Source organism: Girardinichthys multiradiatus, chromosome 11 (assembly GCF_021462225.1).
Source record: "Girardinichthys multiradiatus isolate DD_20200921_A chromosome 11, DD_fGirMul_XY1, whole genome shotgun sequence".
NCBI lineage: Eukaryota > Metazoa > Chordata > Actinopteri > Cyprinodontiformes > Goodeidae > Girardinichthys > Girardinichthys multiradiatus.
In genome coordinates this window covers 13,807,931-13,828,095 of record NC_061804.1, presented here as the reverse complement: position 1 = coordinate 13,828,095, position 20,165 = coordinate 13,807,931, and the positions used below count along the sequence as shown (strand labels likewise).

General features: G+C 41.2%; 1 protein-coding gene across 4 annotated transcripts in view; it reads left to right on the top strand.

The window, feature by feature from the left end:
- Positions 1-20,165, top strand: part of fnip1 (folliculin interacting protein 1) — a 44,261-nt gene that overhangs the window by 19,454 nt on the left and 4,642 nt on the right. For 3 of the 4 annotated variants that reach the window (XM_047379124.1, XM_047379126.1, XM_047379123.1), the window contains 11 exons: positions 469-603; positions 951-1,051; positions 1,448-1,522; positions 1,750-1,841; positions 2,712-2,795; positions 7,107-7,178; positions 8,471-8,606; positions 10,030-10,231; positions 10,501-10,586; positions 15,900-16,046; positions 19,187-19,356. In XM_047379124.1, the coding sequence (XP_047235080.1) occupies positions 469-603; positions 951-1,051; positions 1,448-1,522; positions 1,750-1,841; positions 2,712-2,795; positions 7,107-7,178; positions 8,471-8,606; positions 10,030-10,231; positions 10,501-10,586; positions 15,900-16,046; positions 19,187-19,356 (1,300 nt within the window). The remainder of the gene's footprint in view (positions 1-468; positions 604-950; positions 1,052-1,447; positions 1,523-1,749; positions 1,842-2,711; positions 2,796-7,106; positions 7,179-8,470; positions 8,607-10,029; positions 10,232-10,500; positions 10,587-15,899; positions 16,047-19,186; positions 19,357-20,165) is intronic. The other variant, XM_047379125.1, reaches the window with a different exon arrangement.

Sequence of the window (20,165 nt, the reverse complement as noted above, 5' to 3'; positions counted from 1 at the left end):
CTGCTGAGTTAGGACAGCACATGACTCGGGCTGATTGGGCTCACATTGCTGTTCGTTAGCTGTTTACCTAAGTGCTTTTAGATTAGGTTTCTGTGGTTTTGACCCACACAGTTTGACTTCATTTACATTTTCCACAAAAAAGTTTCTTTTGCCTTTTGTCTAATTTTGTTGCAAACGAATAATGTGTTTTACATTTTCTTTATTGTAGCCTAACAGCTTACAGGCCTAAGAAATACATTGGCTTTTCTGCTTTTTAAAAGTACAGTGAAAGATGTGTGTCACTGTTGTGGCTATTATAGGTTTAACAGATATTGGACGTATGTTTTTCTTTTTGTTTTTTTTTTTGCACGCAAAAGTCCAAAATCTCTTAAACAACTTAAGCTCAATCCTTATGGTCAAATGAGCTTGCTTTAGTGCCAGCCTACTTGTTAAATGATTATTTATTTTGCTGTTGTTTGTAACTCGCAGAGCACTGATGCCCAGGTGAAGATGTTTGGGAAATGCTGCCAGCTCCGTCCGACGCGAGGCAGCAGCAGTTCCCTGGACAGCTCTTCTTCATGCACTTCTGAAAGGGAATCCAAGGAGCAGGGGCACCGTTTCCAGGTATTGCTTCAGTCTTGGGCTTGAATAAAAATTGGAGATTCACCCTTCAGAACATATATATTTGTCAAGTTTTTTCTAACCTTGCTGCCGTCCTTACCTTATTTACATTAAGAACAAATCTATGACATTATGCTGCATGGGTAAGAGCAATTTTATGATCATTTAAAAACAAAGACGAAATGATGACACCTTAAACAGTCTTAGGCATCTTCTATTAATGATTAGTGGAGCTAGCCATACCAAAAGAGCAGTGCAGTTAAACCCATAACCCTAACCTGTGAATGGTTTGTCTAAACCTTTTTAGGATTGTAAGAGTGACTGTCTTTAATGATAGCCTTCCTTTTTAGGGTTCGAGGTGTTCGTCTGATGTAGTAATGTTGGGGGAGATGATGTTTGGCTCTGTAGCCATGAGCTACAAAGGCTCAACTCTCAAAATCCATCAGATCAGGTAAGAAAACAATAGATTTCTACTCCTGAGCTTTGGTCCTGAGTGAAGTTAAACATTTTTTCTTTGAATATTATGGCTCATTCAGGCAGGAGATGAAAGATTTGTTGGATTAACATCTTATTTTATTTTTTATGTTTTATTTATTTATTTTAAGACTAGCCTAACCCTTAGATTAATATAATCTGTTGTAGCATTTTACTTGAAACTTCAACTTCCCAATACCAGTTAAGTTTCTGTAACTAAACAGTCAAGCAGGTAGTTAAAGGAAGAATAAATGCTGTTGGGTAAAAAAAAAACAAAAAACATACAAAGGATGACTGTTGAAGACACACATGCATGCTTATTACCAAGTTGACCATGTTGATGATCTTTGTCCCGCTGCTATCATCATATCAGATCGCCACCTCAGCTAATGCTGAGTAAGGTCTTCACCGCCAGGACAGGTGGCAGTGTGTACGGCAGTTTCAACACGTAAGCGCACACCCGTCTCACTTTTATTTCCATGGCAGTCACGTTGCTAAACAAAAAACATGAAGATGTGTTCCACTTTGTGTCATCTGATGTTGAATCACTGCCGGTTATAATGGAAAGTTTCTCTTAGTGTTAATCTTTTACAGGCTTTGCTGATGTTTGGCAGTACATGAAGCATTGAATTGCATTTTCATGACACACTTCTTTTTTTATTTGGTTATGTGCAGGTTACAGGACAGCCTGGAGTTCATTGGACCAGAAAGCAACACCTTGAGGCCGGATCAACACATGGGGCCCAACAGTCTCATAGTGAACATAGGTAACCAAAGAGACACAGAGCTGCAGCGTTTTATTTAGTGCAGAAGTGATTATACTAATGCAGTTACATGCAAATTTATGAACTGACATTTCATGTTTGACTGCACACAAGCTTTCTGCAACTGGGATATTTCCTTTGCTTAGGTTACATAATCCAAGTTGAGTGAGTTATTTGGTTTCTAGCAACTGTTGTCTCACTTTAAGACCATTTAGTGTCCCAGTTGCATAGAAATCCTGCCAGAAAGACTGCCAGCAATTCCTTGTTACGTTTCCACTCAGCTTGTTAACAGATGTTAACAGACTTTGTAGCAGTCTTGGAGAGCACGTGATATCTGAGCAAAACCGTTGTCACCCCTCCAAACACCATTAATGCTTTTAGTGCCTTCTTTGATCTTTGATCTCTGCACTCTTTGTTGCTGGTTGTGAAACTCTATTAGTGTTTTAGCTTTTTGCAGAAACTCAGAATCAGTCTGAGGTTGTAAATGCTCCTGTAAGAAATGAAGAATTAAAGCATTTCCTTAAAGAAACATAAAAATGTTGGCAGCTTCTATCCTTTTGTATATTTCCTTTTTTCTCATCCTCACAGAAAACACTAAATGTGCAGTTTTACACCATGGTTAATTGCTAATACAATTTGGCTTGTAGAGAAAGCTGTGTTTTCTGTGAATGATACCAGCTGTCCTGTTTGTCCAGCTGTCCAACAGACTATTATCTGTTTATTTCCAGACTAAAAATCTAACCAGAAGTTTGGTCGACAGGATACGGCCAGCTTTCCTCCTTATCCATTCACTAATCGTGGTTCATTTTTTTTTTTTGTCTGTTCTTCCTCTATTTTTATTTCTCTTCCATGTTTTATGTTTGTGCTGCCCAGGATTTTCTCAGCTCTGCAGCCCTCGACGGGCCTTCTCTGAACAGGGCCCCCTGCGCCTCATCAAGAGCGCATCTTTCTTTTCAGGTTGGCGCTCAAAACTGGCCACGAATGCCGTGTGCCAGTTGCATGTGTGCGTAAAGGCTGTAGTTGGAGTAGTGGCGGTTGTTCAGGAGGTGACTTTCGGTGTAGCATGCATGTTAATCCTGCAAATAGAAGTGATCAAAGTAGCCACAGCATGCCTTAATACAGCACATCTGCAAAGAACCTGGGTCATATTAATTAGGCTGAAACAAATCAAATTGCTTTGTTATGCTGAAGAAAACTGATGTTTACACTTTAATCCTCTAAAAATGTCTAGTTGATAAGTAAATTGTTGCCCAGAAGAAATGTTTGGCTTCAGATATCTTCTACAGCCTCCGGTACAAGTTTTACTCAGACATTGTAAATATATCGGCCTGTAGTTTCTGACCAGGTGCATTGCAGACTCATTAAATGCATGGTGGGCTCATTGGGTGCTGGTTACTGTAGCATTAGTCATCACTTTACAGTTTCTTTTCCTCCTCTTCCTTCTGTCATTCACCCACTTGCTTCGACTGTTATTTGTAATGCTTTTAGCCTTTATTTGAACTGGGCAGTTGCATTTTTTCTTTTCTCTTTTTCCTTTAAAGATGTTTTAACAAGCTTGTTTAAAGCATGCTTAGTCTGGTGATATTGTTTTCTGGCCTCCATGTTGTTAAATGCAAGGCAGTTTTCCCAGACCCAGTCCTCCTTTCTACATGAATCCCTCAGAAGGTAGCTACTGTGAAAAAATCTGCAACATTTATCACTGACTGTGACACAGCCTAAACATTAGCTGGCCTGTTGCTGAATATGTTAGACCTTTGTGATTACAGGTATTGTAATCATACTTGTCTTTATCTCTGCATTGTTTGATTAGAAGTTATTGTGTAGATTCTTTATATATATTCTGAACATTTGTTTTCCCTATGATTAAGTGATGGGGTGGTTGAGAAGTTTGAAGTAAGGTTCTGTTAAGATTTTATGAAGGTCTTACCTGCAGTAGAATTCTCTTTAAGAGTCTTCGCTTAGTATATATTCAGATTATTTGCATTAAGGCTGAAGCCAACAACTAGTTCAAGAAAACCACATTATATGACGATTATTAATAATCCTTTTTGAATCTGTACTACTAAACTTAATCTTTTTGAGTACGTTGAAACAGCCTACAAAATCAAAACCCACTCAAACAGTGGACTTGTTACCATTCATTAAGTTAAAATGTGTTTTTTGTGTGTTCTTTTACTTATCATGATTCAAAAAATATATATCAAAGCACATTTCTACCATAATGGTCTTCAAGCGGTCTTAAATGGAATTTAATGAAACTTGCAGAAACCCTGTTTTGCGCTGCTTTACTTATCTCTACTTACCTGATGGTGTGTATGACGTCTTCAGCTCCAGTGCTCGAGGGCTGGTGTCCATCAGGTTTTAGATATCTTTCTGGTCCTGCACACCTGAATAAATTGGCTAAATTGCCTCCTTAGCTAGCAGTGAGGCTCTGCAGAGCTCTGCTAATGAGCTAATTATTGGAGTTGGGTGTGTTGAAGCAGGGACATATTTAGAGGTTGGATGATCCCATTCCTCGAGTACTGGAGTAACCACTGTGACAGTGGTTAAAAGGTTCATAGTTTAGCGTTTGCTTAAACCTCTGATATTTTTAAGTTTGGAGTTGCGTTAAGACAGTAGAGCTTCGTACTTATGAACCTTCTCGGACTAGCTATTAGCTATAGCCTCTGAGATAAACTAATCTGCATTTATGCTAAACAAAGATACCAAGAAAATCAACTGCTGCAAGAAAGAGACTAACTGGTTATAACATTTCAGCATAAAACCTCACTTCCAAACATTTGAAGTTTCCTTAAAATAAATTCAGCCTACTTTAATTTCAGTGATGACATTAACTCTGAAGTTTAATGTTAAGGTGAAACACAATCAGTTAAGATTTCTGGTGTTATTTTGAATCATACATTGTTGCAAAAACATTTGCAGAACTTTGCTCTGCTCTGTGAATATTTTAACTTCTGGATTTAGATGCATGAAATAATTGATCTCAAGGGGTCAGACCCTAATTGCAGGACCTTCCTAGTTGTTTTCTTTTTGTCTCGTTATGTTGGGTATTTTGACATGCTGCTAAATGAATTTCGGACCTAGCCAATACCTGTCAGATGTCACATGCAGAGCATACATTCTTTCAGTTCAACTTCCTCCAGCATCAGTTAAACACCTCCTTCCTTTTTTCACAGTGGGGGAAAAAAACGTCTGCTCTTGCTGTTGTAAAGTGGGGAGCCTTTTCATTCACTCAGTTTGTGGTTTCACACCTCTGTTATGTGGGAGGAAGCGCTGATGTGGTGTTTTTTTATGCATTCCCTGAAAGGTTCGGTAGAAAATATTTATAAATACTGACTTTGTTGTGAGAAAGGTCTTTCAGAAGTAATATCACTTTTGCTGATGGTGACCATGAGAAAGCTGCTGACCATCAGCCTATTGCAACAGTGGTGATTTCTTGCTTTATTTTTTTTTGGGACCCTTCCTTATACTGAGTTACAAAATCTGCGAGTGCACCAACAGTTCTGGGTCATCTATAACTGCCCTTTTGTAGTAGAGTCAGCACTTTCTGCAGCTACTGGTCCTTCTCAAAATATTAGCATATTGTGATAAAGTTCATTATTTTCCATAATGTCATGATGAAAATTTAATATTCATATATTTTAGATTCATTGCACACTAACTGAAATATTTCAGGTCTTTTATTGTCTTAATTTGGATGATTTTGGCATACAACTCATGAAAACCCAAAATTCCTATCTCACAAAATTAGCATATCATTAAAAGGGTCTCTAAACGAGCTATGAACCTAATCATCTGAATCAACGAGTTAACTCTAAACACCTGCAAAAGATTCCTGAGGCCTTTAAAACTCCCAGCCTGGTTCATCACTCAAAACCCCAATCATGGGTAAGACTGCCGACCTGACTGCTGTCCAGAAGGCCACTATTGACACCCTCAAGCAAGAGGGTAAGACACAGAAAGAAATTTCTGAACGAATAGGCTGTTCCCAGAGTGCTGTATCAAGGCACCTCAGTGGGAAGTCTGTGGGAAGGAAAAAGTGTGGCAGAAAACGCTGCACAACGAGAAGAGGTGACCGGACCCTGAGGAAGATTGTGGAGAAGGGCCAATTCCAGACCTTGGGGGACCTGCAGAAGCAGTGGACTGAGTCTGGAGTAGAAACATCCAGAGCCACCGTGCACAGGCGTGTGCAGGAAATGGGCTACAGGTGCCGCATTCCCCAGACCTGGGCTACAGAGAAGCAGCACTGGACTGTTGCTCAGTGGTCCAAAGTACTTTTTTCGGATGAAAGCAAATTCTGCATGTCATTCGGAAATCAAGGTGCCAGAGTCTGGAGGAAGACTGGGGAGAAGGAAATGCCAAAATGCCAGAAGTCCAGTGTCAAGTACCCACAGTCAGTGATGGTCTGGGGTGCCGTGTCAGCTGCTGGTGTTGGTCCACTGTGTTTTATCAATGGCAGGGTCAATGCAGCTAGCTATCAGGAGATTGTGGAGCACTTCATGCTTCCTTCTGCTGAAAAGCTTTATGGAGATGAAGATTTCATTTTTCAGCACGACCTGGCACCTGCTCACAGTGCCAAAACCACTGGTAAATGGTTTACTGACCATGGTATCACTGTGCTCAATTGGCCTGCCAACTCTCCTGACCTGAACCCCATAGAGAATCTGTGGGATATTGTGAAGAGAACGTTGAGAGACTCAAGACCCAACACTCTGGATGAGCTAAAGGCCGCTATCGAAGCATCCTGGGCCTCCATAAGACCTCAGCAGTGCCACAGGCTGATTGCCTCCATGCCACGCCGCATTGAAGCAGTCATTTCTGCAAAAGGATTCCCGACCAAGTATTGAGTGCATAACTGTACATGATTATTTGAAGGTTGACGTTTTTTGTATTAAAAACACTTTTCTTTTATTGGTCGGATGAAATATGCTAATTTTGTGAGATAGGAATTTTGGGTTTTCATGAGCTGTATGCCAAAATCATCCGTATTAAGACAATAATAAGGCCTGAAATATTACAGTTAGTGTGCAATGAAACTAAAATATATGAATGTTAAATTTTCATCATGACATTATGGAAAATAATTAACTTTATCACAATATGCTAATATTTTGAGAAGGACCTGTAGATCATGAGGCGTTTCTTATTGGTGTGAGAGCACCTTTAGCATTCTTGATGTTCAATTTGTGCTTTTATGTATTTTTTTATTTTCTGTTCCAACTTTATCATTTAACCTGACATATCACCTTCTCTCCTTCTTTCCTCTAGGCCACAGTCACCCAATGGACATGCCAGGCCGAGGTCCACATGACGAGAGGGACAGTGGCATTGCCAGGTCAGGTAGGTTAATGAGACTATCACCAGAAGCCTGGATTGACCTACAATCTGAACAGCCTTCAGCCTTACAGATGAGGTTTGAATGGTGCTTCAGGTTTATTCTGAGGATGAAAGAGTGATTAGAACCAAGAACATGCATCACCTTTTCCTTGTCAAATCTTTTATCGGGTTCTAAAAATAGTTTCAGCCCGTTTGTCTTGGTGTGAACTTCCCAGAATGTGTGTTACACAGCAAGTGAGTGTTGCCCCCCCCCCCCCCCCCCCGAGTACTTCCTGTGTCAATGCGGTCGACTAGCTTTTCCTTCTCAGATCAAAGTCACAAGACCTAACAGTTCACTTGCAGTTTTATTGTGTACTTCATGCCTTCATGAAAGCGGCTTGCATGTGTTTGTTTGAGAAATGCAGAACAAATCATTAAAATTAAATGTAATTTCTTTCTGAAAATTTGTTTAATACAAGAGGAAACGATGGTGGGGGATCCAATATGAAAAAATACCCATGCAGGGACTCAAAAACCTTGTCATGTGGAAACTGACCTCTGTCCCCCACCACCTCCCTCTCCACAAACATAACGTTCAGTTGGCAAGGCTGGTATTGGGCTTGTGCTCAAACATAAGTCACATGCAGATGATTAAATATAGCAGCTCTCAAAACCAGCTTCTTGTAAATGAACTTCTAAATCTAGCCACATTCTGTCATCTTCATTTTGCAACTGGCCACCACCTCCAACTGGATTTGGGATGCAGGGCTCTTTATTCAACTCTGACACACATGCATGCAAACATACTTGTCCATCAGCAGCACACCATCTCCTCCTGTCCATCCCCTTTCAGTCATGTTTTTTTTCTTCTGTCTTGGGCATCATTCTATTTTCTAATTTGTGCATCTTATGAATTTGACTTCTCAGTTTACACACCACAAGATCACGCACCAAAGATGATGATAAAGATAATGGCTATACTGTTCATGGTAATGACAGTATTGAAAGCTGTTCAGTGACTGCAGACCAAATTAATTTATTTCTTTTTCTTTATCCAGTGTATTTTTTTTTGTCTCATCAGAAACCCTGTTATAATTCAGGTTCTCCAGAACTGTGTATGAACGATGTGTCATTGTGAATGAGTAACCCTACATGCTTGCTGTCTGACTCAGTTTGTCCTTTTATTTTGGTCACCCACCATTCTCTGTATCTATTATCTGTTGTGCTCCGTTGATCTCCTACTCCATTCCTGCCCACTTCATTTGTCTCCATTAATCTGTTTTGTTGTTTTTCCATCTCTCCTTGTGTCCCAACAGCCTCTCTGAGCAGCCTGTTAATTACTCCCTTCCCATCGCCTGGTTCCTCGTTGACCAGCAGCTGCGCTTCCAGCTACCAGCGCCGTTGGCTCCGCAGTCAAACAACCAGCCTGGAGAACGGCGTCTTCCCTCGATGGTAAGACACGTACATGCAACCACATCTGCTTAAAACAAGCCATTAATGCAGGACCCACCACCTCAGACCCCTGCCTCAGATCTAAATAAATGGGATGATTGTATTAATAACAAACTGCATGAACCTGACCCTGTCATTACTATGGGGAGCATGGTTTTCTTTTTCACCTGGAAATGATCAAATATTCTATATGAGGGACCGTATTGGGCATTTATGGCTTAAACATTTTATTTTTAAAACAAAAAATAAGCCATCATGTTAGTGCTGCAGTGTGAACCTTTCTATAAAATGCATTTTAGTTAGTTCCAGTTTAAGTAACACAAAGCAACCATTTTAACACATCCAACATTATTTGTAGCTCTTTTCATACCTCTTGAATGTAAGACAAGCTGCTTTCCACGAGTGTATAGACTGAGCATAAGCATAAACCACAAAAGAAATAAAAGAAAAGGAGTAAAAAAGGGCAAAGGACTAAAGAGGGAGAGGATCTGAGAAAATACAGTGAAAAAAGGATGTGATGTTAGTCGGAAGTTTTTTTTTTTTTCTTTTCACGTTCATATTTAGTTTGTTTATATTTGCTTACTTATTTATATATTTTCTGTAATAAACATTGCACCAATGTGTAGCCCTGCTTTCCTGCACAATGCTTTCTCTGCTCAAATAATTAAGAGCTGATGATTATTTTTATATTTTACTGATTTGAATTGACCAAAGTGAAGTGTATAGTGTTTGACTGTCAACTTTTCTTTTCAAATTCCAAATCAATCCCAAATTAAGCATTTCTATTAGTAACAAACACATCGTTCATCTATAATCCACATGGATATGTACACACCTAAAATATTAAACGGAGAGAGACAAATGACTTCCCCAGCACTCAAACCTCCTCTTTCTCCTAAACACTGCTATGCCTCTGCCCCTCCTTTCTGCTGCTGTGTGGCGTCTATAAAGTTTATCCTGCAAAGATGTACTCTGAATCTAGCAGGCAGCTGGGAGAATGACAAATGCTGCTGCTATGCGCTAATGACTGCTCACAGTCGCACAGTCCTGTGACTAGGCAGGATGCTCTGTTGACCTGTTAATGTAAATGCAGCTGTCAGTTTTTCAAATATGGTAATCTTCCCAGCGCTCTGTCTGCCAGCACCAGAGCATCTTGTTTACTAGTTGCAACACTAAAACAGGCCCAAAAGGAAAAACTAGCTTAACTGTAACCTAAATTTGATTTGTTTACTTGCTATAGTACATTAAGTCCACTTGACTTTGGGAGTCTTAAACCGGGTATGTGAGGTTTTATGAATGAGAAATCTTAAGAATCTTAAAGGGCAGAAGTAGCAAGTTTAGATTTGCATTTTCAGATAGTTACACCCTTACTTCAGCTTCTTGTTGTCTGAAGTCGGCTCCCTGTGAACCCCACTCTGATTAGGTCAGTGGAGGAGAGCTTTAACATGTCCGATGAAAGTGGCGGTCAAGGCCTTGGGGTGATGCGGAAGAAGAAGATTGCCATTGGAGTCATCTTCACGCTGTCGCCAAACCCTGAAGAGAGCAGCCGCTTCCAGGAGTTCTTCTTCTCCCACTTCCCGCTGTTTGAAAGCCACATGAACAAACTAAAGAGTGCCATTGAGCAGGTACATTTATGCAAATATATTGACAGCCTCTTTTGAAACAAACTGTTTTAATGTCTTAACCTTTGTTTGTACCTTTGTAATAAGCAGGTTGTCAGATTACCCGTTCTAATGACATACAGTTCACATCTGTGCTTATGCTTTCTAGTGAAAACTCCTGAGACTCTAAACGCTATTTATTCAATTCATCCTCTGTCCCACTTTCTGTTATTCTTGCACTTATTCCCCCACAAACTCCTCTGTGTGTGTGTGTGTGTGTTATATCATTCAAGGCCATGAAGATAAGTCGGCGGTCAGCAGATGTCAGTCAGCGAGCTCTGGCTTACAGCCGAATGGTTGATGGGCTCAACGAGTTCAGGTTGGGCAGCAACTCACATTCTCTAACTTTGACACTGAAATTATTTTTGACTTTTTTTTGTCCTCTTTTTCTTCCTGCGCACTTTCTGTCTTTTTACAGCATGTTTTATAAGGAATATATATCAAAAACCTTTTTATCATTCAAGGTCTGGAAACAACGTAATTGTCAACAGCAGCATTAAATGACTCGGCGTTTCTCTTACAGTTTAAATCACTCAGTTTCAGGTCTGTGTCTCATGTTGCCAGGATTTAAAGTGGGTGTTATTTTTTGTTGGCAATAAAATCTGTCAATATTGACAAGTGGTTGCTGCACTGAGGACCAGGGGTGGAAAAACAAGCATGAACATGATGTTATAATGCACCATAAAAGACTCCCGGCATCACATCTTCCACATGATTTTTTCCCCCTTTAAAATTAAATATATTTAGATCCAGAAAAGCTGATCATCTTTTTATATTAAACAAAAAAATACAATCAATCTCTACATAGTTTTTTTTGAACAGATAAGTAATTATAGATCACACTTTACTGACATAAAACTGCCTTTGGAGCCACGCCATTTAAAATTAATATGCACTTCCATATATGGATAATGTGGTACCTCCATGGAACCGTTCCATTTATTCTTGGTGAAAACCCAAAGTGGCTTGTTTTCTTGCCAAGAAAAGACTGGATTATTGCAACTCATCAACACTGTTCAGCGACTTTGTTCTCAGCGCCAATGTTTTTGCGATATTGCCCTCAGATATTCTCCTTTTACTCAGATTTCATGATTAAACATTCAATTATGTAAATACCAGAGAAAATATCACCAAATAATCACCTTTAAGACTTAAAGACTTAATAGTTTAGTTTTAATAGTTAGTTATTTTGGTCCTATAATCAAGTTAACGATATGAGTAACAATCCCAGTATGAAAAATTTCAACGTGCTGCAATAAAAAAGATCCACTCTTCCCTACCTGCATCACCAAACCATGGTTGATAACATTGTAACCATAATGTAGGACGCATTCTAGCAGTGGTTGAAGAGGTTGTTTTTATATGGACCTGTGTGAAACATCAGTTCCAGGAAGGCTTTAGACTTTATTTGTGGTGACATTAATTATGTAGTAATGCATATTAGGCTACATAAGTGTGTGCATTTTTGTATGTGTAGGACGTGCTGCCACTGTTCCATGACTCAATTGTGTGTTTTATGACAACCAAACAAACAGAGTTTGTTCATGCACATCCCTGACGGCAGTACTTTCACTTGCTACATGCATGCTGGCAGTTCCCTGTGTGAAGTCTCCACATTGCTGCGGTCATGTGGCGGTTGACACCTGGCCTTAGCAACCCCAAGCTGCCTGAGTGGCAACCCTACCTTCCCCAGAATCTGGTCACAAGCAAGCACCAAAATAGTAAATACTGAGTGCCATCAGGAGGAACACTTGTGCACTGGACTATAAAAATATCTTTAAAAATTCACCTCCATGCTTTGGGGGGCCACCTTTGCCATTTGGGGGGTTTGACTTCATGGAACATTAAAGAAGGAAACTGGAAGAAATTCCTTCCCCCGATGCTGATGTGGCTTTGACGTCGTAGGAGGGTGGACACGCACACATGCTGGCAAAGATAAGCTGGGAACTTAGCAGAGGCATGCGTACGTAAGTTACACCGGCCAACAGTGGTAACGTTGTGGCTTGCATTTAGACCGGCACAAGTGGGACTTCTGTACCAACACGCAAAACACAGGATTAGAGTCATGTATGTGCTCCTGTAACCAGATCTGGTGAAGCCAATCTAATCCAACTGTCACAGTTCCTACACATTCTTAAAAAAATTCAGTTTGCATTTATAATTCAACAAAATTCATCCAATTCAATTGATTTATTTTTGAAGAATGTTAATGTTCAATTTGCCACATCTAAACTTCAGTTTTTTCCTCCTTGTTGACGAATTCTTTGGAGTTGCTGATTGCTAACAGTAATCTTCATTGTTGTTGTCATTTAATACAAAAGGACGGGAAAATTAAAGGCACAATTAACTATGTGAGGCATTAGTTGTAGATAGAAGAGCAAAAACAGGAAAAAAAAAAAAAAAAAGAAATTCAACAAATTAGCATTTTCCAAAAAAACAAAATTGGGAGCAGTTCTGTTTTGAGCCAATTTTGACTGTTACTCATATTCATTAAATGTCTAAAACTAACGTCTCCCACCATTTTGTTTCTGTAAACGCATCAACCAAGAACATGTATTTTGATGCACTTTTTTGACCACATAGAGCTTACAGGCATGTCTTGATACATAACTGAGAAAAATCTTGTAATTTCTTACTTTTTGTTGGTTTAAAACTACAACTGGCTTTTTACTGCAATGCAGACTTGAAGGCAAACTTCAGCTTGGTGTTTCGTGATAAATTTGTTTTTTTTTATGGGATAGATTAATTTAGATCATGAAACCCAAGTAGATCTTTGTTTTCTACTCAGATGTTGATAATGTTAGAAAAACAGCTGGAAAAAGAAGTGTGGAATTTTGAAAAGGAAAACCTATTTAAGTCCACAGCTTAGGTTGAGTGAATGTATAAACCTTGCAAAAACTCAAATGAACTAAAATTGTACTGAATGAAATTTGGCCACTGTTATTTTGTTTTGAAAGAGTAGTCAACTTCGTTTTTATCAAAAAGGCATCCTTTATGCACATATTCATCATCTTCATGAAAACTGACATTTGGCCTCTGGAAATTACATAGTGGGGCTCCGAAATGTTGACCTCCATACTGAGGTAATGCAAATCTCGCTGCCCAGCCTGACACGTTGGTTTAGTTCCCCATCTCAGGCCGGTTCTTTTTAAGTCCTCCTGAACAGCTGCATCAGGGATATTGAAACTAGATTTCCCTCCTCATGTAGCGCTGGCCCAGTCTCAGACCTCTGCACAATTGCAAACACTCAGAGCACAAATACACAACAGACAGAGCAGGGTCAAGAGGGGCTGAGGATATGTGAAGCTGTTCATAACACAGGAATGTCTGACACATTATTGGATCATTTGATGCTGATACTGACGCGTCGTCTCTGCTGCCCTGGTGACGTACTGAAAGTCTGGGGGACCCGTTTTGGATGTGAGGGGTTGCTTTTTGGCTCGTTTCTCCTAGTTTGTGCTGCTCCCTTATTGTCTTGGAATAATAATGAATGCTGAATTCAGTTCAGATAGAAAAGGTCAATAATTTTTATTAATTGGTGTTTAGACTTATTATTAAAAAAATAAACTTGTTGGACGGACTTCTACATTATCGGTGACAGCGGCCTTCTAAGATAAATCTGAAAGCTAAGGTTGCCTCGCCTGACCTCTTAAAAATCATATCACAATGTTGTAATTCAGTTTTTACTTCTTTTGTTTTTATAGATGATTTCCTGTAAAAGGAGCATGTGTGAAAATACTTCCTAAAAAAACTTGAATGTAGGACTTGTAGCAAAAGTTACCTGGGATTTCTCTAAGCTTTTCTGCAGCTTTTCTGCCACCAGCGTCTTTATAGGTCAGAGGTTGGAAGTTGACTTTGTTTACAGACCGAGATCTCCAGACGTTTCCAGCAAGACTAGATCAATTGCGCAAATCATTTTCAGCCCTTATCTGACGACATGTTACTGATCACCAGGGTTGATAGCTGCTGATTACCTTTGTTACATTAAGCAAAACTATTTGAAGCTCAGAAGACTGCGGGTAAATATGTATATTCAAGATTTTTCCACATTGCTTTGGAACACTGGACCAGCTCTATACCCTCTACAGGGTACTCGAGGGTTCATGGGAGTTTCCCCAACTGGTCCACGTGTGTTTTGTGGACCTGGAGAAGGCATTTGACTGTGTCCCTCGTGATGCCCTGTGGGGGGTGCTCCATGAGTATGGAATCGGGGGCCCTTTATTAGGGGCCATCGGGTCCCTGTAGAAGCGGAGCAGGAGTTTGGTCTGCATTGCCGGCACTAAGTCGGACCTGTTCCCGGTGCATGTTGGACTCCAGCAGGGCTGCCCTTTGTCACCGGTCCTGTTCATAACTTTTATGGACAGGATTTCTAGACGCAGCCAAGGGCCGGAGGGGGTCTGGTTTGGGGACCAGAGGATTTCGTCTCTTCTTTTTGCAGATGACGTGGTCCTGCTGGCCCCCTCTAGCCAAGACCTACAGCATGCACTGGGGCGGTTCGCAGCCGAGTGTGAAGCGGCTGGGATGAAGATCAGCTCCTCCAAGTCCGAGGCCATGGTACTCGACCGGAAAAGGGTGGCTTGTCCTCTTCAGGTTGGAGGGGAGTTCCTGCCTCAAGTGGAGGAGTTTAAGTATCTCGGGATCTTGTTCACGAGTGAGGGAAGAATGGAGCGGGAGATCGACAGACGGATCAGTGCGGCTGCCACAGTAATGGATACGCTGTGCCGGTCCGTTGTGGTGAAGAGAGAGCTGAGTCGGAAAGCGAAGCTCTCGATTTACCGGTCGGTCTACATTCCTACCCTCACCTATGGCCATGAACTTTGGGTCATGACCGAAAGAACGAGATCCTGGATACAAGTGGCGGAAATGAGCTTCCTCTGTAGGGTGGCCGGGCACTCCCTTAGAGATAGGGTGAGGAGCTCGGCCATCCGGGAGGAGCTCGGAGTAGAGCCGCTACTCCTCCACATCGAGAGGAGCCAGTTGAGGTGGCTCGGGCATCTATACCGGATGCCTCCTGGACGCCTTCCTCGGGAGGTGTTCCAGGCACGTCCCACCAGGAGGAGGCCCAGGGGACAGCCCAGGACACGCTGGAGGGACTATGTCTCTCGGCTGGCCTGGGAACGCCTTGGGCTCCCCCTGGAGGAGCTGGAGGAGGTGTCTGGAGAGAGGGACGTCTGGGCGTCTCTGCTGAGTCTGCTGCCCCCGCGACCCGGTCCCGGATAAGCGGAAGATGACAAGTACGAGCTTTGGCTACTGCGATTGCCTTTAGCCTCCTGTGTGAGACGCGCTCGCCAACGCACCAAGTTTCACGGAGGAGTCGAGTTGTTCTGAATGGACAAATACCTAAAGAGCTGAGCAACATACAGATGGACATGCATGCACACACACTTACACCGTTCATTCCAACACAGAGTTGTGTGTGAGCAGACAAATTGGTCGGACTGTGACAAACGCATACAATACACACACAGTGAGGGTCTCCCATAGCCTCAGTGCAGAAAGTGAAGCTCTGTGAACTAAGATCTCCTTTGTTTCCAATGTGAGACAATAATGTGTCTGTTTTCTCTTTTCCCCCCTCGTCCCGTTTTTTTTTTTTCCCCCTCTCCATTCCTCTCTTGCCATACCTCGTCTCCAGGATGACCATCTGTGACCTCTACACAATGCCCCGCGTGGCCGAGCCTGTCTGGTTGACTATGATGTCCGGAGCATCAGAGAAGAACCAGCTCTGCGGCCACTTCATGAGGGAGCTCGCCTTACTGATGGAGCAGGCCTCCAAAAACCAGTTGAGTGTCTCCTTTTACTACATCTGCTTCTTTTATCAGTTGCGTGACGTCTCAGACAAACCAGCCGATTATCAGAAAAATACTTGCAGATCCACACACACTCTTCATTCTCTTCTCAACAAAGCCTGATGGTACACTCCCTCCCATTCTCACTGTGACAGCTTCAGCCTTATTCTGTTTACTTCTCTGCCTTTAGAAGCAAAAAAAACTGAATGAAAAGATCCCTGCCAGTCTCAAACTGCAGCTAATTGTACATATTCAGTACAGTTGATTTATATTCAGTTTAAAATGAGCAAGCCTTTTTAACTCGGTGCTCCCATCAGATCTAAATGTATTTACATGCTTTTTAACAGGAGGCAAGTACATTTCAGTGGCCTTGGCATTGTTTCATAAAGCTTTACTCTCTGTCAGAGAAAAATCCAGTCATTCTGTCACTTTCTGTCACTCTTTAAACAACAGAAACAGTTTGGTTTAGAGTTTTATATTTCATTTCATTTTAAAGATAATATGCAAGACAATTTACTGTAAGCAAGCTACACAAAGAGCAATCAATGCATTATCAATAACATTTTCATACGTAAGAACTTGAGCTTTTCAATAAAGGTTTTAAATAGAACTCTGCAAAGCAGCTAAACTGATTAAAATCAAATAGACAGACAGAAAAAAAACTGGAATCATAAACGCAAGAAAAACTGTAAAAAGAAAAAGAAGTGTGCAGCACTGTTGAGGGGTACTTTTCTAGACCATTAATAGATTGAAAAAACATTTGGTTTGTCAGTGTTTGACCTGCAGATCACCAATCAGAAGCAATCAAGGGAAAGTTGACAGATTCTGAACTCTGACTGATTAATTTGTGATGATTGGTGCTGTCAACAACCCTTTTAAGAGAATCTGTTCTGCTGCGTTGTCCCATGTTAGTGTAAACTGAGACTTCCCACACACTCACTAACTATACAGGTCCTTCTCAAAATATTAGCATATTGTGATAAAGTTCATTATTTTCCATAATGTAATGATGAAAATTTAACATTCATATATTTTAGATTCATTGCACACTAACTGAAATATTTCAGGTCTTTTATTGTCTTAATACGGATGATTTTGGCATACAGCTCATGAAAACCCAAAATTCCTATCTCACAAAATTAGCATATCATTAAAAGGGTCTCTAAACGAGCTATGAACCTAATCATCTGAATCAACGAGTTAACTCTAAACACCTGCAAAAGATTCCTGAGGCCTTTAAAACTCCCAGCCTGGTTCATCACTCAAAACCCCAATCATGGGTAAGACTGCCGACCTGACTGCTGTCCAGAAGGCCACTATTGACACCCTCAAGCAAGAGGGTAAGACACAGAAAGACATTTCTGAACGAATAGGCTGTTCCCAGAGTGCTGTATCAAGGCACCTCAGTGGGAAGTCTGTGGGAAGGAAAAAGTGTGGCAGAAAACGCTGCACAACGAGAAGAGGTGACCGGACCCTGAGGAAGATTGTGGAGAAGGGCCGATTCCAGACCTTGGGGGACCTGCGGAAGCAGTGGACTGAGTCTGGAGTAGAAACATCCAGAGCCACCGTGCACAGGCGTGTGCAGGAAATGGGCTACAGGTGCCACATTCCCCAGGTCAAGCCACTTTTGAACCAGAAACAGCGGCAGAAGCACCTGACCTGGGCTACAGAGAAGCAGCACTGGACTGTTGCTCAGTGGTCCAAAGTACTTTTTTCGGATGAAAGCAAATTCTGCATGTCATTCAGAAATCAAGGTGCCAGAGTCTGGAGGAAGACTGGGGAGAAGGAAATGCCAAAATGCCAGAAGTCCAGTGTCAAGTACCCACAGTCAGTGATGGTCTGGGGTGCCGTGTCAGCTGCTGGTGTTGGTCCACTGTGTTTTATCAAGGGCAGGGTCAATGCAGCTAGCTATCAGGAGATTTTGGAGCACTTCATGCTTCCATCTGCTGAAAAGCTTTATGGAGATGAAGATTTCATTTTTCAGCACGACCTGGCACCTGCTCACAGTGCCAAAACCACTGGTAAATGGTTTACTGACCATGGTATCACTGTGCTCAACTGGCCTGCCAACTCTCTTGACCTGAACCCCATAGAGAATCTGTGGGATATTTTGAAGAGAACGTTGAGAGACTCAAAACCCAACACTCTGGATGAGCTAAAGGCCGCTATCGAAGCATCCTGGGCCTCCATAAGACCTCAGCAGTGCCACAGGCTGATTGCCTCCATGCCACGCCGCATTGAAGCAGTCATTTCTGCAAAAGGATTCCCGACCAAGTATTGAGTGCATAACTGTACATGATTATTTGAAGGTTGACGTTTTTTGTATTAAAAACACTTTTCTTTTATTGGTCGAATGAAATATGCTAATTTTGTGAGATAGGAATTTTGGGTTTTCATGAGCTGTATGCCAAAATCATCTGTATTAAGACAATAAAAGACCTGAAATATTTCAGTTAGTGTGCAATGAATCTAAAATATATGAATGTTAAATTTTCATCATGACATTATGGAAAATAATGAACTTTATCACAATATGCTAATATTTTGAGAAGGACCTGTAGTTTTGAAATGGACACTGCATCTCCTAGGTAGCCGTTTGTTTCCTAACCAGCATGACTTCATAGATGAAGTTTCCATTTCTACTGGTTAACCTGACATACTCCGAGCTACATCTCCGTGCTGTTAACTACACGGAGCATCCGGTTACCAAGAGAACCTTTGGTTCTACTGTATCACATTGTCTTTATTGAAGGATCCGATCACTAAGCCCTGTGACTGATGTGGTTGATGGCTGCTGTTGTCACCGCTTTGTTCGGGCACGTGATGGAACTTGGCTTCCATTATTGCTTTGAGTCATAAGACAGGAAGGGAAGTAGAGTCGTTGTGAGAAATGAGAAGTGAATCATGAGAAAAGAGTGTGTTCATGTGTGTTTCTGCTAATGTGAGCTTTGCAACACTTTCTGTTAAGTGGCTTGTTCTGAAAAGAAAAGTCGGGTCAATGTTTTCCATGTGGTGACAGGAAGTCTGTTTTTACCCAATAAGGTCAGGAGGGAACAAGAAATTAAAGCAAGAAGACTTTCCAATGAAGGAAAAAAAAATCTATTTTCTGACCACGCTGTATCCTGTTTTCCAGGTTCCTTCCTGCGTTATTAACAGCCATCCTGACCAATCATTTGGCTTGGGTGCCCACTGTAATGCCCAATGGGCAGCCTCCTATAAAGATCTTCCTGGAGAAGCACTCCTCCCAGAGCGTAGACATGCTGGCGAAGACGCATCCTTACAATCCTCTTTGGGCACAGCTTGGTGAGACTCTCACGCTGTCTCACAAAGACTCCTGAAGATGGAGTACTTTCTTCTGTCAAAGCTCTTGTATGAAAGGGATGTAAACATAAGTTGTGTTTTTACTTTAATTTGAATGTAACATGACACCGTTAATCATTACTCCATGAAGACAAGTTAAAACAAGATAATCTTCCCTGCATGAAACATTGATAAAGAGCTTCTGGAACAGTTTGTGTGCATGAATATTTATTGTTTCTTTACACAAAACCTAAGATAAGTCATCAATTTTAGAATGAGGTCTTAGTCATCCAGTTGTGAAACACTGACACGATTAGGAATCTGGAGAAGTCTTTTCTAAAGTTATGTTTTTCCATAATTCATGTAGGAGATTGTTGTTTGTGAAGCAATTTGTTCTTACAAAAATCCATTGTAATTCTTGAGTTTAAGTAGCAGTAGATGATTTGCAGATTCATCAGGAAAGTAACTCCTCTCTAAGGGTTACAAGAAGAACCCAAAACATTTGGAAAGCTTGTTAATGCTGCCACCTACTGCTCAGTAACTGAAGTTGCAGTCCAGTTAACTGAATTTCATTCAGATAATAGGGTTAATAGGGTTTGAGAGTTTAGGATCCTCGCTGCCTGAGGATATGAGCTGGTTTTAGAATTGGGTAGATTTGGATCTAATTACTCACCCAAAGTGTCGAGGGCAGGAAAGCAGGGTGAGATGGGTCCCGCTTGTACTGGCCTAACAAAGCTGTTGGCCAAGAATTCTTGATGCCATTTTGAAATCATTGTAAACGTGTACATGTTTTAGTTCACAAAACCAACACT